The 25,593-nt window shown below is 41.4% G+C and overlaps 1 protein-coding gene across 30 annotated transcripts in view; it reads right to left on the minus strand.

The window, feature by feature from the left end:
- The window catches only part of BAZ2B (bromodomain adjacent to zinc finger domain 2B), a 284,396-nt gene that overhangs the window by 87,164 nt on the left and 171,639 nt on the right, over positions 1-25,593 (minus strand). For 23 of the 30 annotated variants that reach the window (XM_053260587.1, XM_053260524.1, XM_053260510.1 and 20 more), the window contains 8 exons: positions 24,821-25,014; positions 22,833-23,057; positions 19,598-19,993; positions 15,578-16,196; positions 12,910-13,209; positions 8,901-8,961; positions 6,324-6,432; positions 5,952-6,053 (listed from right to left, as the gene is read on the minus strand). In XM_053260587.1, the coding sequence (XP_053116562.1) occupies positions 5,952-6,053; positions 6,324-6,432; positions 8,901-8,961; positions 12,910-13,209; positions 15,578-16,196; positions 19,598-19,993; positions 22,833-23,057; positions 24,821-25,014 (2,006 nt within the window). Of the gene's footprint in view, positions 1-5,951; positions 6,054-6,323; positions 6,433-8,900; positions 8,962-12,909; positions 13,210-15,577; positions 16,197-19,597; positions 19,994-20,212; positions 20,361-22,832; positions 23,058-24,820; positions 25,015-25,593 lie in introns of those variants that run through there. The other 7 variants (XM_053260616.1, XM_053260500.1, XM_053260606.1 and 4 more) reach the window with 2 other exon arrangements.

Genomic DNA, 25,593 nt, shown 5'->3' on the forward strand with positions numbered 1-25,593 from the left:
TCACATTTTTTCAGGCCTTTGTTCTCACTGAGGCAGAAAAATCTGTGTGGGCTATACCATTTCAGACTCTACATGGGGATTTGCATAGCTGAATGCTTCTCTATACAAAAAGTTACCTGCACATAGAAAGCTAGCATGTCAGGAAAAAGGCAGGGCTAGAAACTTTCCCCCTGACATCTTTTTTTCTGTGTACAGGGAATGCTTGCCTTGAGGAGTATCCAAAGAGACAAGTGGTATAGCTCTGAAATAAAATTGTACAATTTGAAATGGAAAACCAATGTGGGGTATGTGAAGCTACCTCACAACCCACTGAAAACCAATCCCTCCCCAAGCTGTTGGAGAAAGAAATACAGGTACTCTTTAGTTAATAACTTTACTTGAAACACTTAGGTCAGAATCTACTGACAGAAACTAATACATGAAAACTAAGATCTTGGGTCCAACATTAGAAATATTCTAACTGAAATCTATTGGATCTTTTTACATAGAAAGATGTGTCTATAACTGAGATCAAAGTATAATAATAATAATAATAATAATAATAATTATTATTATTATTATTTTTACATTTATATCTCGCTCTTCCTCCAAGGAGCCCAGAGCGGTGTACCGCATACTTGAGTTTCTCTTTCACAACAACCCTGTGAAGTAGGTTAGGCTGAGAGAGAAGTGACTGGCCCAGAGTCACCCAGCTAGTTTCATGGCTGAATGGGGATTTAAACTCGGGTCTCTCCGGTCCTAGTCCAGCACTCTAACCACTACACCACGCTACGACTTTGTCAAGATCTATTGGATTCTGAACTGAGAATCTGTTTATTGCTGTCCCTTGGGGCAGCTTGCTGAATTGCCAACTGGCTCGCTGAAAAACTGGCTCTCTGAAAAACATGAAGAGTATAAGAAGCTTCCTGTTGGAGGCAGGCCTTGCCTCAGTTTTAAGGATTCCTTAATCCTAGGGGGTTGTGTCTGCTTCTCTTGGTCTAACCCAACTTCTCGACTCTTGATGTAGCTCCTGATCTCTGCCTCATTGCTTAAACCTGGCTCCTGACTCATTTGCACAGCTTGACTTTGTTTGGCTGGTCCCTAATTTCTGGCTTTTTGCTCAATACCTGGCTCCAGAATCTTCCGCACAGTTTGACTTTTAGCTCCATTTCTGACTTCTAGCTTCTGTCCGATCCCTGGTTTCTAGTTTGTCTGCTCGGCTCAACCCTTGGAGCATTCCTGACTATTGGTCCGCTGATTCTCTTGGGCCCCAGCTTCCAGCCCTTTACCACCTACAGTAGCCGCCCAATGGCTCAGCCTGACAGACTACATCTCCACCCTTTTCGACAATACGTTATAGGTAGCATCCTATTTCAGGAGCAATGTATGGAGTGATATGGAAATCAAAGCAGTGCAAACCAAATATTGCCTGAACAAAAAGCAAATGGCAGGCCGGGGGTGGGGGGGGGACAGAAAGAAACGAAGGTGATCAAAAAGCATAAAAACACATCGGCTGCATCATTTTCTAGGCTTACAGTGTGAAACTAATTTGAGTAAGAGTTAGATGCCTTGAGAATGAGACTGTGCATTCTCACCTGCACCAAAGATCAACAGAGCCAAATTCAGTGGGGTGCGATAAGCATCACAATGGAGATGTGTATCTGTCGCATATGAAAAATTCTGCTTCCACATACAGTCCTGCTTTGTTGGACCAGGGCAAGTAAGTTCATTACCAGTGTGTATTCAATGTTTTAAAGTATATAATTTTAACATTCAACAAGTGATGGTAAAGTAATAAGGTAAGGACAGAAAGGGTAATAATGAAATACCCTTGGTTTGAAGTTAATGATATTGGAATCTGCAGTTCTAAACCTAACTGGTACACTTTAAAATGACACATGCAACTCCTATGTAAGTGGGAGCAAGGATAGATTACCAAAGGTTTACTGGTGACAAAGAGCATTTATTCAGTAATCCCCTCACACACAATGACACGATATGGGATTTGCAAATACCATTGACATGTAATAACTTTGTAAGAGAGCCTGAAGTGTATAAACATAACACATACATAGACATATAAAAGCATATACAAAAGTATATTTATACCAGTAAGCCAAAACATTATTTGATTGTATTAAAAAAAACCACCAAGCAGCTGCTGCTTTGAATAAGACACTTTGCACTTGTCAGTAATGTTTTCCAAAGCACACACATTACAATAAAAAGTGAAAGTTCCCCTGACACTGAAGAGTTACTTACCTTCAGTTAATGCTCTCCAAAGTTCAACATTCTGTACAGCTTCACACTAACTCTAACGCAACAGTGCCCGTGCTCTCCAAGTTTCTTAAATGTCTCCTGCCTCCACTCAAAATGAGGACAAGGGTTAAGGGTTCAGAGCTACCACCCTGAATAATCGGAAGGTTTAGCTTGTTTGCCTAGCTGGAACTGATCCCAAGGTGCATTTGACAACATTCGCCAAAGACGTACCAAGAACTAGACAAATGGAAGTGGCACAAAGAATCCACAGTCAAGCAGTTAACCCCAGGAAGAAATCTAAACAAATTTGTCAGAAGTGCTATTCCAGTTTTCTGTACATGTGCCTGTGTGCTGGTAATGACACATCTATGGCGATATATGCCAGTAGGGCACATAATAACGGCAAGTAAGTATGGGAGAGACACAGGTTGCCACCAGAAATGTCCAGGATATGGTGGGTGGAGAATATTGGTTACCCGCCTCAATCCAACATTATCAAGTCAACTTTGAATGTTGGTTAAGAATGTTAGGCTGAGGTGGCTAACATTCTCTGCCCAACATTCACTGGGCATTCTTGGCTTCTCATGTCACTGAAACAGCGGCTGTGGCAAGAGTTCACACTCAGGGTGACTGATGGCTCTCCCATACTTACTTGCTACCATTACATGTGGACTTGTCTACAGGGTATTTTTGGGACACAACCTTTTCTGCCAGTCAGAACTGAGAGAGAAATTATCTGCGGAAGCCTCCTTCCCTTCCTTTGCTTTTGTAGCTGTCAGCATAGGCAACATCTAAAACTTAAGGAGAAGTTTGCTCAGGACCTATGTTCTTAGCAAACCTTTGCTCAGAACAAATCAGTACCTATGTACTGATATGTACATAGAGCAACTATGCTCTAAAGAGACGTTTGTTCAGTAGCTATCCATGCTTCTGCAAACTGGACAGAATCTAGCAGCAAGTACACAAGAGGAATTGAAACCCTAGGAAGGACACATAGTATATAGTGTATACAATGGGTGTAATAATATAACTGAGACCATGTGTCCTAGTAATAGGAAAGCAGTAATGCATTATTTAGGAAAATCCCAATTTAATGGAAGTGGCAAGAAAAGTTGAAGGAAGTAATTAAAAGGGTAGCTATTATGCAACATGTTAAGTACATTATCAAAATCAAACTAAAATTTGTCATATAGTTAGACAGAATAAGCATTCTGAGTGCATTCTGTATTCCACGTTTTGGCCGTATTCTCATGACCCATGTGATCGTAGTTAAAGGGTTAATTATGATCTGTAAGGAGGGCATGCTCCCGTGAGTGTGATGTAAGAATGCATGGTTAACTAGGATTAAACTACAATGGGCAACTATGATCTGATTACACCTGCCGATTTTTATTTTAAACCTAGTTAATGGTGGGACTATAATTCATGCTAAAGCATAGGTTCTCAAGGCATGCTCCACAGGAGCGCACCTATCTCACCAACTGTAGTTAAGTCTTCAACTATGATCACACGGGCTGTGAGAACATGGCCTTAAAAACAGACTTAACAGTCGTCTGCCATTCATCCTCACTCTTATTTTTACTGTTATAGTTTTTTCCCAAGGACCCTTGAAACTGTAATTCTACAAGTAGGTAGCGTTCTACCAAAGAATTCCCAAACCCCTCACAAACCTAAAATTCCCAAGATTTATTTGAGGAATCTGCGACAGTAAGAACAGCACAAAATCACCGGAGCTATTACGTAGCTATACCTTGAGGACAACTTGATACTGATATTATATTTGTTCAACTGTCATTTATTTTTATTGTTCAGTTTTTTACACCAGCTTCCTTAAAGCATCCCAAGGTGGTCTACAGAAGTTAAACTACAATAAAACTCCATTAAAATCACATTAAAAACCTTAACATTAGTTAAACAGTAGAAGACACAACACACCAAAAAACAACATACTTTGGGGTCATGGCTTCCCCCAAAGTATCCATTAGAGAGGTCTAGCTCCCATCCTAGAATGACAGAATCCATGTTCCCTGAAGAGAGGAGATTACTTCTATGGAATTTCAGTCTGTAATATAGATATATCATGAGTTCGACATTCCTAAATAGCAGATGGGAAGGAAAACCTGTTTCTTGAACGTACCACTTCTGGAGCTCATAAGATGGAAAGCTCCTTGAAGCAAAGGAATAAAATAAAATGCTTGCGTGTAGAAAACTAAATGACAGGGTAAAGAGCTCCAGTCTAGCCTTCTCCCTGATGTACTGATTTTTATTGTGCAAGGATTGTTTTGTGTGAAGGAGTTTTCTTTAATGGAAGAATGTCCTATCATGTGATCCCAAAGCTGCAGTCTGAAGTGGTTTTTTATTTTATTTATCCATTCATATATTTAATGTGCAGTACTGCTTGGGTTGGCTTACAACAACAGCAGAACAATAAAACAAGTTTTTAAAAACCCAATCCAATTAAAACTAGATTTTAATTTTAGGGGGGAAATCAGATACAAGCTATAACACAAGATGTTAAACAGCCCTGTACCTAAAGTGGTACAAGTTTACCATCTCATCAGCTATTTTTAAGAACTAGGCTGAAGTATCAACAAGGATTTAGATATTTGAACAAGTTTTATTAATCTCACGTTTCCTGATTGAGCCCTTGTAAGAGCAGCTTCAGGACACCGTTTCCTAATTCAGTTTCTGGACAAAAACCCAGACAATACAATTTCCCACATGTGTATAGTTTTTGCAGCAAATGTCTATCCATTTTTGTAGGCAGTCTTATATTATGCACATACTAGGTTTTGTAGCTGTGGAAAATTTATTATTAAGAAATAAACAAACCTAGGAAACACAATATCCTAAAACCACAGTTAATGGAATACTGCCCATCATATAGGAATAAGAAAAACAAACGGTGACACACAAGGAAGGATATTGTAATAAAGATACCTCTAGAATAAGGAAAGATTCCACTGACAATGGTTCTGATAAATTAGACAGCAGAAGAAAAAAGATGTATTTTCCTACAGTTGCAGTCCTATCATATACTGTATACTAGAGAGTAAGGCCCACTGAATAGAGTGAGACCGATTAGCAAGTAAGCCTGCATAGGACTGGGCTGCATGCTGCCTAATGCAGAGCACAGTATTTCACAGCTGAAATATAAATGTCCTTAAAAATAAACATTTATCATTTTCTCCCTGGGGCTGACTGCTTTTTTTCAGCTTCGTTATGTATGCTTTGCAGAATTCATAATGAATTTTCTGCAAAAACCGAACACCTCTGTGTTTCACTATATTTCAACCAATACCATAGAGTCAACTGAATAAAAAACACAATGCACATATGAACAGTGACTTATGATCACCCCATATATAAAGGAACAACAAAGCCAATCTACAAAATATTTACATGAACACACTTAATCTCAAAGGTCGATGGTATTAGATGACTGCCATTTCCAATCTGGTTCTGAAGGGTCCTGAGCCCCTTTGAGAGGTGCTGAACCGTGCTATTGAAACCACTGGGTTGTGAAGGTTTTCAGCACTTTCTGGGGTCAGGTGCTCAGTCACTCACAACTACTACCATAAAGTCATACGTATGACTTTAAGAATGAACAGGCTAACAATAGCAACGCTCCAGAGTGTAGTAAACATTATTTCACTTAGATTTAGGATACTACTCCTCGGATCAAAGACTTTACTTTTTTAAAAAGTGGATACCTGCGGTCCATCTCTGGCTTCATAGAAGTCACCCACTCCTATTTTTGCACTGAAGCTGAAATTGTCCCTTGAGATATCCATTATTCCATTTCTGCTGAGATACTGAAAAAATCACATATTTTTCCACTTCAGGTTTTAGTCATTACAACCCAGCTTTGATGTACAGCTAATATTAGAGAACTCAAATGTTTTGCACATTCTGGCAAGGAGATATGAATTTACAAGAGGTCAATTTAGAGGTAGGTTAAGGTACATTAGCCTCACATCAGAGGACATTTTGTATCAAGGAACTTTACTGGAGGAAAAAAGTTCATTTTTTAAAAATGTGTGCATGCTTAATAAGTACTAAAAAGCATAATGTTTAAAATATACCTTTACTACTTCAGGGTACTGCCTTAACTTCTTTCCACATGGAGCATAATATGCTACTTCTCCTTGAAGGCGACCACCGAAGTTCCTTATTCGTGTTTCTCTTTGCCAGCTGCAGTAAAATAGAGTTATATGTAACAAGGCACACCATGACTGAAATTTTGTGTACACTTTGAGTAAGTCAGCAGGACTGACTTCAAAGTAAACATGCCTAGGATCAGGCTGCACAATCACAAAATGTGTAAATTAGGCACACTGACTTGGGGATCAGTGCCATGAGACTTGATCAGATTTACCTGCAAGTAAACATACTGAGTACGTCAAGCTTTTGTAAGCACCATGAATTTATTTATATGAATTTATTTATATGAAACTGACAAATGTTTCATCTGAATAAGCAAAAAGGGCACCTTCTATATAAAATGCATTTCAACACCATATAATCATAATATCATTTGCTACCTCTGTGGATGCAGAAGCCTTTTGAGTTTCTTTATTACTCCTTAAACACTGAAGTATATCTGTCTTGTAATGCACTTGAGATTCTACTTTTGACCCAAAAATCAACAATAGGTCTCCTACTAATTCCCAGAAAAAATACTGTAAAAAGGAGCAGAAATGTTTGAATTTAAGATGGCATTTTTCATTCTTCCTCTTCTTGTTGTCCATTACATATGCAGATGGATGGTGCAATTACTTTTGCCTGGCCAGTCTCTGTTATACATCAATCCTGGAGAATCCAGATCCAAATAAAGACAGGACATGTGTAGTTGGAAGAAACTAGAGCCACTTTATTGAATAAATTACAAACCTGCAATGAGGAATTGAACTAAAGTGCGGGTATCCTCTATGTGGGTCAGTCTCATAGGTGTTATGCCCACAGGAGGACAAAGGACCGGACTTTGACTTTGCTTGGAACCAATCCGAACCTTATCTCTACCATGAGGTTACCCCCGATGAGGAGACGCAGACCAGGCCACCTCAACCCAGGTCGCAAGGCACTGGGCAGCATTCGCTGGCATGCATCCGAGTCAGAGCGGATCCAGCCCAAGAGTCGCAAGATCACCAAGCCTTCCTCCGTATTCCCACTCACCATAACAGCCCTCCAGCCCAACACCATTACAAATTAATGTACCCTGACCCGCACTCATCTACAAAGTGACCAAATAACCCAGTGACAACCTTAACAAAGTCAGTGAGAAGTAGGCGAAAAAAGGCCCCAAGCATAACCAATCTGCTGAGACCCAAAAAATTCCTACTTGGCCCCAAAAGGCGGCTGGAATATCCCCCACTGAGTCAAGGGATGGATGGGCAGCTGCTTGTCCACAAAGCAACTGAGAAGGAACTGAATGGTGCCGGCTGCTTATGCAGGCGCTCCTGTTCTCTGATTGGTCCACCTGCAACACATGACGGGGAACCAGTATGGAGGCCCGCTTGCTTGCTTCCTGGGCCAAGCCCACAACTCCGCCCCCTGTTCACCCGGTTTCGCAGCTAATGCTGCGAAAGGGGCAGAGAGTGGCTTTACATCAATCCTATAGGCGTCCACGGCTCAGTGGCAGAGCAAGCACTTTGCATGTACAAGGCCCCAGGTTCAATCCTTGGACTCTCCAATTAAAATGATATCATAACTGAAAGAGACACTGCCACTCAGAGCTGGACCAAAGCTCTAACTCAGTATAGGGCAATTTTATATGTTCACATAAGGTAGGCTAGCCAGAGAGATAGTGGTTGGTTCAAAGTCACCTGTTTAGTGGGCATCTGAACCAGAGTCTCCCCAAGAACAACTTTTGAACCACTGCACCACACTGGCTCTTAAAGGGAAATGAAAATACTGTAAATTAGCTTTTCCCCCCAGTGACTTTGGTCAGGAAAGGGAAAGTATATAAATTTGTTGAATAAATATTCATAAATAAAAGTGTAGAAAAGTAAGCAAGTGACAGAACGTGCTCCAGCATTTACCAAAAGCTGCTCCTTAAGGGTCACCGAACTGTCACAGCTCTGGCTCCAGATTATATCATCATCATTAGGGATGTGTAGAACATTCCACACTTGGAACATTCCATCTCAAAACAGGCCGTTTCAAGTGTTCTGAGCTCGGAACAGAATGCCCTTCAAATGAAGGGCCTGTTCTGAGCTTGGAACGGAACAACTCCATGCTGAGTCGGAGCCTTCTGAGTGCCATTTTGGAATCCAAAATAGGGCCTGGAATGTCTCGACTCAGAATGGGGTCATGTGACTGCATAGAGACCACTTTCAGGGAAGAATCAGTGGAGGAGGGCTTAACTCTTTCCCCACCCATTCATTTCCCCCTCAAATAGCCTACAGACAGTTTTTAATCATTTTCCGCAAAGCTGGGCTCTGAAAGCAGAAGAAAGCTTGGCTGAGTGAAAATGCTAGAAAGAGATTGGAATTTTCAAGGGAGACCCAGTGTGTAGCAGGGATAAGTACTCCTCTCATCCACTAATTCTGAGCTTCAAATGCCCCCTCCACACTCTCTTTCATATTATCTTGGAATATGTAGGCTCAGGACGTTTGTGTAAGCATGAGACAAAATTTAATTCAAATATAAGTTTTACATACCCATACTCCAGAGGAATGCGTAATTCTCGCTCATCTGTTACTCTCCGCCTTTTTGAAGTACCTTAAACAGAATGTAATGGGTTAATTTTAGAAAGCAGCAAACAGAAATCAGACTCAAAGCAATTATGCTTTGCGATTCTGGATAAAACTATTAACTGAGCGTAGGTCAATCATATTCTCTCTCCCTCTCTCTCCTAGTTTTAAAAAAAAAGCTAGAGAAACAAGCAGAATACAATTTGATAACAACGCCAGGGTACGTTATTGGTAAAATTAACAGCCTTGGTATGTGTAAGAGCAAGGTGAAAAAAATGGCATAATTTTATGAATAACTGGAAGCCATTTATAAATTTCTGCATAATTAATTTATTATGCCAGATTTACACTTATCTTTTTAGAAATTATAATAAGTTAATCAGTCTGCTACTGGATTGAGTGATGCTGTATATACAAATAAACATTCTAAGATAAAACATATCACCAGAGTATGTTACTAACATTCACAGTTAAAAATTTAATTGAAGTCAGTGGGACATGGTCTCAAAGTAATCCTTTTAGAATTATTGTGTAAATGTAATTCACAAGATGCACTAGAAACTGGAGAGAGGATAGTTGGACTCTAATGGGACGAGATTGTGTGAAGGATCTGGGACCAGGTTATCCAAAGGACCATCTTCATCCATATGAACCAGCTTGAGCCCTGAAATTGGCTATAGAGGCCCTGCTCTCGGGATTGCAACTACGAGTATTTATATACTGCTTTTCAACAGAAGTTCCCAATGCGGTTTACATATAGAGCAATAAAAAAGTGATGGATCCCTGTCCCCAAAGGGCTCACAATCTAAAAAGAAACACAAGACAGACACTAGCAACAGCCGCTAGAGGGATGCTGTGCTGAGGTTGGAGAGGGCCAGTTGCTCTCCCCCGCTCAATAAAGAGAAGCACCTCTTTTAAAATGTGTCTCTTTGCTCAGTTAAGAGGGACCACCTTTAGAAAAGGTTGATTTGATGGGCACTAGGGATAGGGCTTTCTTGATGATGCCACCACAACTAGAATTCCCTTCCCAGGGAGATCACATTGGCCCCCTCTCTAGCCATTCTAAAACAAGAGTTTGAAAACTTTTCTGTTCTGGAAGACAAGTTCCCAGCAACCTTTGGTTCCTGGGGCATGTGTGTCACCTGAACCTGCAAAAGTTCACTTCCCAAGCCTTCCGCCTGACATGTGCCTAACACTCTCTGCCTATTTGTAACCAACGTTTGAAGCAGGGCAGAGAATGTTGGGCAAAAGTAGAGCAGAAGGCTCAAGAACCAAAGTTTGGCAGGTTCAGACACATCCACCAGGAGCACGTACTCCCCAGAAACCAGACGTCCTGACAAACTGGTATGTGGGGTATAAAAATGAAATAAATAAAACAAATAAATAGAACCTGCCCGTTGTTTTAATTTGGATCTTAAGTGCTTTGAAAATTTTACATTTGAAAGTAGGGTAAAAATACCTTAATTACAATAAAGAAATAGCTGTACTCCCTTGCCCGTCTGAGAGACTGAGAGGTGAGTATCCATTCAACAGAAATTTACACTCTTTTCCTATATTTATCCCTTAACCTGTCATCTCTCATGACATATCCATGTTGATTAATACAATAATAAAATAATTAAATTCTAAAAATTAATGTTTTAAGTAAACTATGGAAAAAAGTGATGGTGTATTTTTAGTCATTTACTTCTCTGTAAAATAATTAATCATATTTTATTCCAGACCAATTTATGAGAATAGTAAGGAGCTCTTATGATCATATACTGAAGCAAGTTTTGAATGGGCCAGTTTATTTCTTTAAAGAAAATGTTATTCTCAAAACCTATACATGCCAATCTTACTACACCATAACGGTATTTACTATTTCAAATGAAATGGATGCCAGCCAGACTGATTACAGGGATTAAATACATGTTAATGGTCCAATTCTATGCTATTTTAGTTTGAAGCAAGTACCATTGAATTACTCCTACTGACATACAAATAAGTATGCACATGAATGCAGGCTAAAGTATTTAGAATTTTGGCGGTTGACAGTCTGTAGGAAATATTTAACTATAGCATTAATATATATGTATTTTAATATATTAATATATGAAGCTGCCTTATACTGAATCAGACCGAGGTGGAGCCACCATTGGGCGAACCAGTTCAAAGAACCTGGGCCACCACCCCCAGGGGCACGAGTGGGGGGGGGCATTATTTCGCTCCCAAACAGGGTTGTGTGGCCCCACTTGGGAATGAAATCGGCCCACGCTGCATTTGCAGTGTGGCTGGAGTGACTCTCCCTGCCTTTTAAAGGCAAGGAGAGCCGCTCCTGGCCTCAATGCCAACACAGTGGGGCCGATCTCCCTCTCAAACAGGGCCGCGTGGCCCTATTTGGGAGGGAGGGCACACCCCCACATCTGATGTCAGTTGCGGAGCGCAGGGCAAGGGGGCCACGGTGGCCGAATACAGGCTGCCACCAGCCTCCCTATGCTCCTGAATCAGACTGTGGATTCATCTAAGTCAGTGTTGTCTACACTGACTGATAGTGATAATCCTGGCATCTCTAGTGTTTCAGACAGGAATTTCCCCCCAAGCCCTGCTTGGATATGCCAGGGATTGAATCATAGGAACAAAGGGAGTTACCTTATACCAAGTGAGGCCATTGGTCCATCTAGCACAGTACTATCTACACCGACTGGCAGTTTCTCCAAGGTTTCAGGCTAAAGTATTTCCCAGCCCTACTTGGAGATGCCAAGGATTGAACCCAGGACCTTCTGCACGTGAAGCATATGCCTTACTACTGAGAGAGATGCTACTGAGAGGGAGGGTCTACTACCCATCCCTGTTTTTGTAATTAAAAGCCACACAAGCAAAACCAGAGAATTCAATGCCTATTCCCTAACATTCAGAAACAACATAAAAATAAATAATTGAAAGGCTATCTAATCCAGCACCTTGTTCATGTAAGTGTCCAACCAATTGCCTCCATGAAGACCACAAACAGGGCATGAAGGCCAAAGCGCTCCCCTATTGCTGCCTCCCAGTAACAGGTATCTGTTGGCATTTTGCCTTTGAAGGTGGAGGTTCCATAAAATCATCATGCCTAATAGACACTGATGTTTCAATCCTCCATGAATTTGTCTAATCCCCTTTTAGAATTATCTAAACTGGTGGCCATCACCATATCTTGGTTGTGGTGGTGGTGGTAGTGGTGGTGGCCGCAGAGAACTACATGCATGAATTATACATTGCACTTCCTTTTGTCTGTCCTGAATCTACTGCCAGTCAGTTTCATCAGGTGAATCCATGTTTCTACACTGGCAATGGCACTGTAAAATGCCTTGCAACCATTACTTAAACTGGCTTCTTAATGGGTATCCTAACTTGTAAAAATATTTTAATCTAAACAAAGGCAATACCACATTTCATAATTTCCAGTTAGTAGGAGAATCAAAATTACTGCCTACTTTGATTTAGCAAGGCCATTCTAAGTGACCATTTACAGGAAAAATCAAAGCTAACATGCCAAGTATAATTTATCCCTTATACATTTTAGCAGCTACTAACTTTACTACATAATAGAACATGGGTTCTGAAATCTATTTTGCAAGACTGCAATTTTCTGCAGTGTAAACCTCAGCCAAAATTGTGGTGAAAATTGTAGGTTACCAGCTTCTCACCCAGAGGCAGTACTTGCCCTCCTCTCCCATCTGTTGCATCAAGCAGGTTTTACAACGGGGTGCAAGAGACACTCTGCTATTCGCATATTAAGAAGCACATGCTTCTTTCAGCACAGAGATTAATCTATATGTCAAAAAAAGTAATGAAATGTAGTATTGTAATGCAATAATTTAAAGGTAGCAAAATGAGCATGAAAAGCCAATGCTGAATCCTAATAAATGCTGAACAACAATGATCCTTTTTAGATTTTAACAGAAACTATTCCTCTCTGATAGCACCATCCCATTAAATAAAGTAATTGCAATACCACTGTGTGTGCTTGAAGTAAGCCCAGAAGAAGGTGTGCCCACAAAGACTGGTGAGGGAGATTCAGGGCATAATGCAGCTGGAGCAGAGCTTGGTGTCTTTCCTACTTGGAGATTCAGTGGGGTGGAGCAAGCAGCAAGATTGATGGAAGAGCTTTTGGCAGGGGAAGCTGTTTTGTTCAACTTAAGTGCAGACTTCTCTCCCTCCGTGTCTGTCTCTGATTCATCTGGGTCTTTATCATCTTCTTCCTCATCATCTTCAGATCCTTCAGTATCAGACCCTTCTGAATTGCTGTCAGATTCTTTCGGGGGGTGGGGTGGGGAAGAGATGACTGAATTACAAGAAATGAATGCATCCCAATTCTAGGATTTGCTGTGAAAAAACTAAGCAAGTTTAATGGTAAATTCCAAACTATTCACTGCAAAGAATGACCAATGCCTGCTACTGTAGGTTTGTTATGGACTCATTCAGTGGCTTCACATTCTGACCAGTGTTCCCTGTAACAGAGATTCCCAGATATTGTTGACTACAACTCCCAGAATACACTGGGGATTGTGGTAGCTGTAGTCAACAACATCTAGAAATCCCTGATCTGGATTGTGATCCATTGCATTCATAATGAATGGGGTTCCGCCTGTGCAGGGACCTCACAGACCAATTAACTAGCTCCTCGCTCCGCCCCCAACTGCCATGCATGTGACCATGCTTTCGTTATCCCAGGCAGTTGGGGGCATGTTTATTCAGTTTCTGTTAGACCGCCGTTGCATCTACACCTTGGACTGTTTGCTCCTCGGAAACTTTATCAACTGGTCAGGGGCATAACGAGGCTGGAGTGGGCCCAGAGACAAAATTTTAAAATGGGCCCCTCGCTGATACACACACACTCACTTCAAATGTGACTTGCCTCTGGGGGGCCCCTCGAGGTGTGGGGGCCCCCAGGCAGCCGCCTCCCCTTGCCTAATGGTAGTTACGCCCCTGCAACTGGTTAACGACTTGGATAGGATTACGAGAGACAATTGGTTAATTGAACATTGGATTGGACTGGACTTGGATTTGGACACCCCTGTGTGTTATGGAAGCGTAAAAACAATTTGTTTAACACCATTGTGAGAGGATGTCTGAGGCCGGGTTAGCCAGGCCTAAGACTACTTTTAAGCGCTTTACTGAGTGCCAGGCGAAATTGCCATCAACGGATACGCATGATGTAACAGGGATTACAGAGCACACCGATTTTTTTCCAGAAGGAAAAAAAGAAGGTTGCTTACCTTTAACTTTGGTTCTTCTAGTGGTTATCTGTGGTTTCGCATCAATGCGTCAATTCAAGAAGACAGGATCATACTCTGCCATGAGATAACAGCATCAGAACCTCAAGACCTTGTCCTATTAATCTGTGGTAATAGCCTCCCAAGCGTCCAAATAGGGTCCTAGCCAAGTACCAGTTGCATGATGGAAAGAGTCATGATTTTTTAGTGTGGGACAAAGCCTTAGACTTCTGATGCTGCTGTTCATGGCGGAACAAGATCCTGTCTTCTTGAATTGGCCGATCATCATGAACCACAGAGACCACACAGAAGAACTCATTTATTCCCTTAGAGTGCATCACATGAACACTACTTTATTGGGAGTCTTGCAAAACACATATTTAGGGCCCTAGCAATCCAACTGGGATCCCTTTTGTGTGCCTTTTATCAGGCCCGCACAACGTGGCCTACCAAGTGCCTGAGAATTCCTCTGCTTATTCAGTCCCTGGCAGGTGGCAAAAAACTAGTTGTGTATGACATGCACACCAGACATGCATGTCTGGTGGGCTGCATTTTGCTTGGAGGTTTACAAAATTGTGCCAGCCTGCCTAGGCTTAACAACTGTATAGCTCTTCTGCTACTGCTGACAGTTCAGAAGTTAGTGCAGAAATTAGTTAGTGCAGAACATGCTGGTTTTCTTCACAAGTGTGGACTTTCTACAGTCTTCCAAGCAGGGTTTAGGCTACTGATTTGGGCTCCAAATATTTTTTATAATTAATATGTTGTCACCTTCTTTGGGCCTGCAGGATTGAGTATGGTACAAATGCATATTAATTGATAAGCTATCTGTCTATCATGACAATCACAGGCTTCACACATATAATGAAAGACAGAAGGAGAAACACCTGAAAAGTAGTTGTTGTTTCTAACTAAAATATGTACTTAACCCCCCACCCTCACTCTCTTCACTCACCTACCCATTCATCTACCCTATCATACCCTAGTCAGAATCTCCACACCCTTCAGCACTTATGCATCACCCAATCATATAACTCTATCATAACTATTGTCCCCTTCCTCAAAGGGCGATCTAGCAGCAGCACCAACATCAGCAACATTTTATTATTGTTGTTGTTGTTTTAAATTTGTTGTTCACTACCATAGGTCCCAGGACAAAGGGCAGTATATAACTACAAATAATAATAAAGAAATAAACGTCATAAGTAAACTACTACTATGCTGCTTATGGGCTGACATCGGTTAAATTCTCTCCAGCTCTTATCTCAGAGGTCACCATTCTCCTAAAAACCAAGATGGAACAGTGATCCTCCGTGTGATGGACTTATAGCATTTGCAGGAGAAAAGAGAAAGCTGCCTTTAGAAGCTTGTGGACATGCATTTAACACTGTTTCTTTAAATTCAATAAACCTGATTGACTATCATCAGAATCTTCATCTTCATCATCCTCATCTTCATCTTCGTCATCGTCGTCATCATCCTCATCCTCATCGTTGGAATCTTCGGAATCTTTGCTGCTGAGAATGTCTGAGTCTGTTCCTCTGAACTGTTCAACTAACGACTTTGCTGGATGGTTATGTGGTGTTTTTACTGCTGTTATTGCATTATTGCTGACTGCCTTTTCCTTTGCTGGACCAGGTAATACAGGAGAGGTAGAAGACATTACAGGTGTCCGGTTGCTTGGTGTCTTTTTCCCACACGTGCTTAAATTGACTGGTGAGGAAAAGGTTATGTTGCTGGAAGTAGGTACGTTTTCGTTGACCTTGGGTTGAGATTTGGATTTGGTGGTAAGTGCTAGAGGAGCCTCTTGAATGACGCTCTGAATAACCCCATTGGGTTGATGATTACCTAAAAGTGCATTGGTCAAGAAAGGATTAGAATGGTTGTTTTCTAAAGAGGTGTGTTTTTGATGAGCTGGTGATGAACTGGTTGGCTTTGGAATGGATACTGCTGTGATAACCTTCTTCAGGTTCTTGGATGATTCGTGGTGTTTCTTTAACTGTGCTGGGAATGTTTGTTTGAACTGTTCCTGTAGAAACACAAAGACAACAAAAGATATAACTAAATTACATAGTCAAGTGCCTTTAGCAGCTGGCAGATAAGTAGTTGTGTGGCATGTAAACTGTCCTGGATTTCCTAAAGAAAGAGAGGTGGGACTACTGACATCACTTGATCATAAATGAGAAAGATCCAACTAATCCAGAGTTTTGATGGGTCAACTAAGGTTGTTGGAGGCAGAAAAAGAAGAGAACTGTATTCTTTTACATACTGAAGAATCATTACTATACCTAGAAAAGAAAGAGCTCTAATGGTTAACTATTGGTGGAAGGTTTCCAATTTTTAACTTCTGATACGCTTACTTGATCAGGAAAAGAAAAGAGCCATACTAATGCTCACCAAGCATTTGTTACAGTGGAAGAAAGGTTAAGGCTTCATTCCTTGCATGCTTACCTGGAAGTAAGTCCCACTATAATCAATGGGGCTTCCTTCTGAATAAACAGGGTGTAAGCAAGGTATTCTAAAAGTGACACATAATGCAAATTTTAGTAGTTAACTGCTGCTAAAGTATTTCAATCTTCACCTGTGGTGAGTCTAAACCTGGTCATTCCAAACCTTTGTTCTCAAATATAATCCATTCCTGTTAATGTAAACCAAGTGAAACCACAAGTAATTTGCAAAGTTTAATTAGAAAATGCCATTGTTGAATTTTTAAAAAGCAGGACTTAAAATGCTCAGTCAAGCAGTCCCATTGTCTCTAAAAAAATGGAGAAAAAGTATTTCTCAGTTAATCCTTCTGTTAAAACAGAAGAGAATAAATACATACTGTGACTTGATGGTCCACATGTTCTGCAATGTTAGGAGGGCGTACCAAGAGTTGAGCTCTCACAGAAGGGCTGAAGCTTGCCATGCAACTGAGTGCATGACAACTGAGAGCAATTTTCTCTCTCCCTCCTACTTCCAAAAGTACCTTTTGGCTCCCAGAAATATGTTCCTGAGGGACATATTTCTGGGAGCTAAAGAGCACTTTTGAAGAGATGGGAAAGCAGCGAACATTTCTCCCTCTCCTCTTCGTCCGTGCTTGGCCACATAGCAAGCCTTTGGCTGAGCTCTGTTGCAGCCTCTCTGAGAGGGCGCAGCTCTTGATCTGCCATCCGAAGACTGAGTAACATATGGACCACTGTGTCATTCTTTGGACTCTTTCAAGAGTAATAAGAATATCCCACCTTCTGCAGAAAGAAACTTCTTTTTAAATATAAAAATACTATAACCAGAACACAAATGAAAAAACAAAATTAGGTTAGGCCCTTCAATGCATTTCAATTGCAATCCTTTAATATTTAGGAAGCTCAGCAGCCAAACAACAACATCTGTATGACAAAAATCTTCGTCCTTCCTTGTGAGCTAATAATACACTGAAGTACAACAGCTCAGTCTTCATAATATAATGTATGTTTGGCTTTTCTGAAGGCTTTTACATTTGTATGTGACTGCATGAGTTCATACATCTAAGAATTCTTCAATATTATGAAAGAATACGAAAGTGGGGGTATGGAATACCACTTCTTCAGATAACCTAGAGGGGGCCAGGTTTTAAAGCGATTTTAAAATAAGAATGCACAATGCATTACTAACCCTCAACACTGTACCCCTCTTAGAATTCTAAGGTTAGTACTGAAACACAGTCTCAAGCTTACTTTTTGCCACATCTATTTCTCAAGGGCCCTGTGGTGTACAAAACTAAGAACTGCCTGGGATTTCCAAGAAAGCAGTAGAAGAGTGACTTGCGCTTATTCTCTTGCTTTGGGGTTTCAGGGGAAATGTGCATTCTGTCTGCACATTTCTGTGTGCCGGAGAGGAGAGCTGGTTTTGAGGTAGCAAACGTGACTTGTCCCCTTATAGCTAAGCAGGCTCTACCCTGGTTGCATATGAATGGGAGACTAGAAGTGTGAGCACTGTAAGATATTCCTCTCAGGGGATGGGGCCACTCTGGGAAGAGCAGAAGGTTTCAAGTTCCCTCCCTGGCTTCTCCCAGCCTTGGAGAAGCCGCTGCCAGTCTGTGAAGACAATACTGAGCTAGACAGACCAATGGTCTGACTCAGTATGTGACAGCTTCCTATGTTCCTATGTGTCTGTAGAAATGTACATTCTCTGTACTGGGGAACTACCACAACTGTCCTTCACTTTTGACAAGACCTGGAGGGATGAGGAGAGGAAGTGCAAGACATTAATGGTTTGTCTCTTGCCACTTCCTTGGAAAGTCTGAAACAGTTCTATGTCCTATGCTTACTAACTTGACTAAGATATGTGAAAGTCACAGAGCACAGTTGGCAGTGTCTTCATGCACTGCTCATAAGCCTAGTAAAATATCCAAAGAACAAGACACACATGTAACATTTCCAAGTGGCTAGGTTCTGCACCACCTCTCTAATGTTAACTTAGTACAGATACTACATTTGTGGAGTCCATTAGACAAAGCAGTAAACATTCTCACCATTTCCTAGCTCCTTTGACTTGCTCATTAGTAGGTCCTTACTCTTGAGCAGGCCTTTAATCATGCAAAAGGAATAGGATTTGTCTCCCTCCTCCAGCTAACAGGAGGAGAGAGACAAAAAACCGGGCACCATCCCTTCATAGCAGAATGGTTTCTTCCTCACAGTTCTCTGATCAGCCCTCTGCCTTTTCCTTGTATTCCTTTTCCCCTTTCTTCCTCCTTGCAAAATGGGGTCACCCTCTGAAGCTTTCCACCATGGTTAATACATTTTCCATGGCAGTGTCATTATTTATGAGGTGGAGGAGCAAACTTGGCCAGCCTTAGCCTGCTGAACTTAGTGCAACATGTGGGTTTTTTGAACAATCTTTACCAAATATATCAGTTTTTCCTTGATAATATATATTTAAAACATTAGGACTAATCCCTGCAGCTGTTTCATTTTGTTTCTTTCTTTCATACAATTATTTTTGTTCAGTGGTCATTCACACAGTCCACATTGAATGTAAGCTGCGGAAGGAGGAGGAGGAGAAGGAGGAGGAGGAGGAGAGCAATCTCCTCCACCACAAGCAATGAATGTACCAGACTTGTCAAATGTAAGAGCCAAGGCTCTAGTGTACTTCCTATCTATCATTTCTGAACAGAAATCTTACCACAAGTAAAATTTCAAGGCCCCACAACTTAATTCTGAAGAGCAGCCACTACAAATGTATAATGAAGTGAAAGAAAACAATTCTGAAAACATTTTCTATTCACTAAAATTATACCACTAAACAAGACCAAAAAAATGGTAAAGACAAACTGCAGAACGTATACCTTCAACAAAATAAACCTCACATAGGCTTTAACAAATTCCAGGATAAAAACCTGTTATAATCCAAAGCACAAATAAACCCCAGCCCAGAGGACCATGCATACAATTAAAACTAAGTTTTACTCACCCGGTTTGATCTTACATCAGTGGTCAATGGGATAGGTTCTTCAGAGGTATTTTTATTCCCTGCCTTGAGTAGATCAGGAGAAGGAACTATGAGTTTTAAGAAAGTTTCCTTTTTGGCTTGATTTACCAAAGACAAAGGGTTCACATTGGGCACCAATCCCGTAGACTGTATTACGCTTGTGTGTTTGTTCACAGATTCCTCCTTTGCCTGAGAGCTTTGGAAAATAAAGGGAAGCTGCTGTGACAAAACCTGAGGCTGCTTCTGCTGGGACTGGAATGATGGGTGAGTCTGGGTATCAGACACAAGAGGTATTGGCTGGTGTGTTCTCTTTTCCTGGGGCTTTTCGTGGTTTTTTTGTCCATCTGCTTTCATGTCTGGTCCACTATGCATTAGCACCTGAAAACATAAAAAGAAATTTATGCACACAGATACTTACATCATAGATCTAATCCAAAAGAATAATAATCAGTTGCTGAAGTTGTCCTACAATTACCAAACAAAAAATGACTATAATACAGTCATTAATACATGCTGTGGCGCAATCACAATGTGTACACGTACACACACACACACACACACACACACTTCTTTACTTCTTTATAATCTTAGAGTAACCTTTTAGTAGTATATCTCCTCGCCTAATTTCCTGCGAATTCCTTTTACTATGTGAAGGTTTAGAGTACAAACGTGCTTGAAAAAAGTCAGTTGCTTTTGAACGTATGCCACACTATTAACCTAACGGAACACTGAGGTTTACATTCTGGTTACTGGTTACTGGACAGTGTTAACTGCTATGCAAGGAAAAGAGCAGCTGTAAACAGAATTCAGTAGTCATGGCAACACTCAGGGCAGCTGAACCTTTGCGACACGGATTACTTCATTTGCCTGATATCTATTTTATATTTTCCGAGTTTGCAATAAAATAAAATGGTGGCTGGTTCTGCTATTTCCTAGAATTTATCTGCTAGCTAATAACTGTAGGGGCTTTAGTTCCATCTTGTGACTTAACCGTTGTAGCAAACCATTAGCAGTCAGGAAAAGGTGTCTTCTGCCACTGACGGTGGTTTGTTTACTTTAGCTGAAGAATTGTTTTTAAACTGGCTTAGTTTGAAAAGGAAAAGAGTTATGGTTGCTTCCATATTAGTGTTTAGTCAGAATGGATAACATTCATTTACTCTGTTTTATTGGAGAATCCAGGCAACACCACTGCCAACCCAAGTTTTCCATGTTCTCCTCTTGTATTTTTTCAAACCTGGTTTGTGGCATTTTTTGTCTTAAAACACAACTGCAGTGTCAGCCTCTCCAATGTGGTTTAGCAAAATAGTATTGAAGCTCTTCGGGGATACCACCCCTTTAATTAGCAGCTTCCTAATTAGCTTAATTAGCACTGACACATTCTTTTATAGCAGCTAATTAGTTGCTTCCTGTTCACCGTATACTCACCATGGTTACAACATCCTTGAACATCCCTCAATTAGTCAGTTCCTGTTCCTGAGTGAGGGGACCTTTAACAGCTGGTTCTTCTTTGCGGCCATAACAGTTGCTCATTAGTTATTTTATCCCCCCTTGCCACTTATTATCACAACTGCATTAATGAACTCATAAAAATAAAACAAATTAATGAACAACTGCTCTGGCCGCAGAAATGACACCCATAATTAAAACTTCCCCACAGGGAAAAGGAACTGATTAAGGACATTTAGGAATGCACCGCCACAGCAACTGAACAGGACACTTGCAGGGAGAGAGATCTTTGCTGAACAGGATTTGCTTTTGAATAAACACTGAGGCTGTTCTCACGCACACCCAAGACCAGACTACGACAGCCAAGACAGGGCTTGGCTATGCATGAGAACCACTGGTAGCCAAGGGGCCACTGCAGTGCATGAGAACCACGGGTAGCCAAGGCATCACCGCTGGTGGTGCCTTGGCAGCAAACCCACCAAAAAGGCCTACCCATTAACCGAAGTTAAGGGCATGAGTGTACCCTTAACCCAGGCTAAATGATTGTGTGTTGGCACCGTGCAGTACTGTGTGGCACGGACACAGGAGCAGCCTCCCATGCACTTGCACAGTGCATTATGGGATTTTCAGGGGCTGGTACAATGTGTCCCAGCCCCCAACCTTCTGCACTACCAGGAAAAGCCTGTGTCAGTCTGGGCACGTGATCCTCCTGTCCAGCATGGACCCAACGATCGTTTGCAGGGGAGGTAAGTTTTAGCAGCTTTCCACCCCGCATGCAAGCCCTTCTCACTGATCGTGAGGAAGGGTTAACAGAATGGCCTGGTTATCTCTGTGCATGTGATTCTCCTTCTGTGTAACTGGCTCTTTAAATATAAATATCTGTATATGATGGAACAGTACTGCCCATGAGGAAGAACATTATCATATTTTTATCAATATGGAATTACCATTTAAGTTTTACTTCCAGGGTGCTTTCCAGGTTAGCTGCTCAACAGCAGCAAAATGCTTCCATTCAGGCAAATTGCATTTGAAACGTAAACAGCAACGGGAACATTCATAGAAACAAACAACCCCCCCAAACAGCAACCTTTTAATGCCGGATACACGTTGTCATAGCACTATATCACAGCGATTAAATTTGAAACAAGGCATCGGAAATGTGAAAGGCACCCTGCTGTCAGCGTAGCAACTGCGGTTTCACAACACAGGAAGTGTGGAAGCACACTTCCGAGATCCGCCATGACCCCGTTGCAGAGTGTGATCTGGAAAGCGCCCAGGCAGGGTTGACCCTAGGATGAATAGCATGATGGCCAAGGAGTGTCATCAGTGCCCCACAGCCTGTTTAGCTTAGTGTTTCTATCTCCCTAGCTCAGTGCACTCAACAAATAGCGAGCCACCAGGCCAACCTTGGCACTCTCTTCAGGTAGGTGCCCTGGGTGACCAACCAGCTTGCCTACCCCTAAGGCTGACTATGCTTCCAGGTGACTGCAGAAAAGTAATGCCTCACCGCGCTAAAGAGCCCTAGTGTGGAAGCCATCTTTGTCACTTATCTTAAGGCAAACATGAAGAACTAAAAGAACTGACCTCTTCTATATGGCCTTGCTCATACTGTTGGGAGTATGGCAACATGAGGGATAGGCTGTTGTTTAGAGGCAAGTTTAACTGCTGCCAACATGTTTTCAACCGTCCCACCACCAACCATACAAAACAATGGAGACTGGGCTGCATAAAGAGTATTCAGCAGACCCAAGCAAAGAGAAGACTACTGTACCTTGTTCTTCTTTTTCTGCTGTGCTTCACTCTCTGAATCAGAGTCGTCATCTTCACTTTCTTCAGCACTTTGATCTTCCTCCTCCTCCTCCTCCTCTTCCTCCTCCTCATCTTCTTCTAAATCATCTGAGTCACTACTACTAATGCCTTCACTGGAGGTGTCAGAAGAGGAGCCAGAATCACTTTCGCTATTGCTAGAACTATCCACTGCTTTCTTTCTGGGTTTCTAAGACGAAAATAAAAAGTTTTCACATATAATAAATCTTTTATTATCTTGATCACTCAATGCTTCCTGGAAATAACATTTATTTACAGTCTTTATATCCCACCTTTCGATGCTTCCACCCTCGCAATGATAATCGGATGCATCTTACTGTCATGTATCTAATCTGGGACAAGCAATAGACAGTTGGGTTGTAATCTGCAAGGTCCTGTCTTTACTTTGGACCTCTCAGCTTCCATTCCCTATCTGTAAAATAGGAATAGCAGCAACCTACCACAGAAGGTTACTGTGCGACCAAACAAAATTGTAAATTTGAAGTGCTAAATAACTGTTGCTTATTTTGATCTACAGAGTAGCATAATAACATAAGAAGAACCCTGCTGGATCAGGCCCAAGGCCCATCTAGGCCAGCATCCTGTTTCACATAGTGGGCCACTATGAGGGCATGCCCTCTCTCCTGCTGTTACTCTCCTGCAACCTGCCTCTGAGGCTAGAGGTGGTCTGTAGCCCTCTGACTAGTAGCCGTTGATAGACCTCTCCTCCATGAAGTTATCCAAACCCCTCTTAAAGCTATCCAGGTTGTTTGCTGTCACCACATTTTGTGGCAAAGAATTCCACAAGTTGATTATGTGTTGTGTGAAAAAGTAGTTCTGTTTGCTAGTCCTAAATTTCCTGGCAATCAATTTCATGGGATGACCCCTGGTCCTAGTGTTACGTGAGAGGGAGAAAATTTTTTCTCTATCCACTTTCTCCACACCATGCATCTTTTTCAGGGAAAATATTTCAGTCAACTAATCCTTCCCAGGAGCTGCCTACTTGTTTGGGGAAGTTATGTTCCATTGAACCTAGTCGCACACAATTACAATGGCTCATAGCAACACATCTATCCAGTGAGAATCTCTGCTGTAGCCACTACCACATCTGGAGAATCTGGTGACTACAAACATTATTACTATTCATATACCACTGTTATTCCAACATGTGCTATGGCACAAATAGTGAATTAGACATGAAATCTACTTTTTAGTGTTGGTCGAATACCATGGAAAAGAGGTCTGTGTATAGAATCAGCTTTCACATACGGATTAAAGTCTGCATGAAGGCATGTATCTCTCTCTGCATGACTATGCAGATAGAGCTCACATTCTCAACCATACTTTGGGTCAATGGATGGATTTAAATCATTTTAGCTAGTGGTCTCCTAAAGGGCACCACAAAAATTGTACATGTGTTTATAGGTTCAAATATATCAGAAATTATATATATAAGATTTATTTAACACATTTTTATACCACCCCAAACACAAACAAAAATATCTGTTTTTAACATTGAGTCTAGTTGTAAAAATTCAGAGTAGATACACAACCAGATCCTGTCCAAGTTCAATAAGAGCAGAGATGCACAACTCAAATGCCCTAGTGGGCCGAAACCAACTGTGACTTGGCACAAATGGGGGCCGAGGTCAATTTTTAGGGCGTTGATTATAAAATTAATACTTAATTTAATTTAATTGGGAGCTGGGGTCGGAGGAGCAAGCAGGCAACTACTGCAAACATCTACTGGCCTGGGATAAAAGTACACATCTCTATCCACCAAAAGATACATCTGCGAAGTTAAATAGGACCAAACGAGCATTGCACTGTGAATACACACCTGCACTGACAATGGCTGTGCTGTTACCAAACAAGCAAGGGACCTGCTCTTGAATAAGATTGTGATAGATTGAGGTGTATACTTCTTAAATTAAGATTCCTTGTGGTTTTTACCTTATCTTTAATCTTGTCACCTCTGGCATCCAGAATCTGGTTTTTGTTTTGTTCCTGGTTACATTTGCGACTTCCTCCCACTGAGGTTATAACCTTTGCCTGCCCTGCAGAACTTGCAGTGGTGGTGGATAATACAGACGTGTTGATGCCTGATACTGAAGTGGTACTGTTCCCATTTACAGATCCATTAACACCTTGAAAAACAATTTTTTAAAAAAGAGCATCAGCAAATATCAAATGCAAATCAGAGTCAAACAGGCTTCCATATGTGCTAATTGTAATAGGATGCATTTAAAAGAGCTTTTTACATATCCAATTCTATTAAGTAATGCAGAATAACATGTTTATTCCATTTCTTAAACAAACAAAAGTGTTCAAGGAAGCTTTGCTAATCAAATGATCTATAGCAAACTTTCCTAATGCAAATTTGCAAAGACAATGTCTGGCATCCAGAGCAGTACTAGTGTACGATCAAATTCATGCATGCAGTTATCTCCTTCCCACCTTCCTCTCTGCAGTCTGAAAAGCTCCACACAAGGGCCAGGTGATCCTCAGCACTGGCATGAGATATAGCAAAAGGGCCTGCAGGAGGTGGTGGTGGGGAGACTCTGGAAATGCATGGAGACACCTTCCACTTGTGGAAATGGTCTCAGTGTGTCACTCCGCTTCCTGCAGCCACCAGTGCCATATCCCAAACCACTGCCATGGGTCCCTTGGCTCTCAGGAACAGTATTTCAGGTGCCCCTGGGAGCTGCCAAGAGGAAGGTGGGAAA

This window comes from Hemicordylus capensis, chromosome 1 (genome assembly GCF_027244095.1).
Source record: "Hemicordylus capensis ecotype Gifberg chromosome 1, rHemCap1.1.pri, whole genome shotgun sequence".
NCBI classification, from domain to species: domain Eukaryota; kingdom Metazoa; phylum Chordata; class Lepidosauria; order Squamata; family Cordylidae; genus Hemicordylus; species Hemicordylus capensis.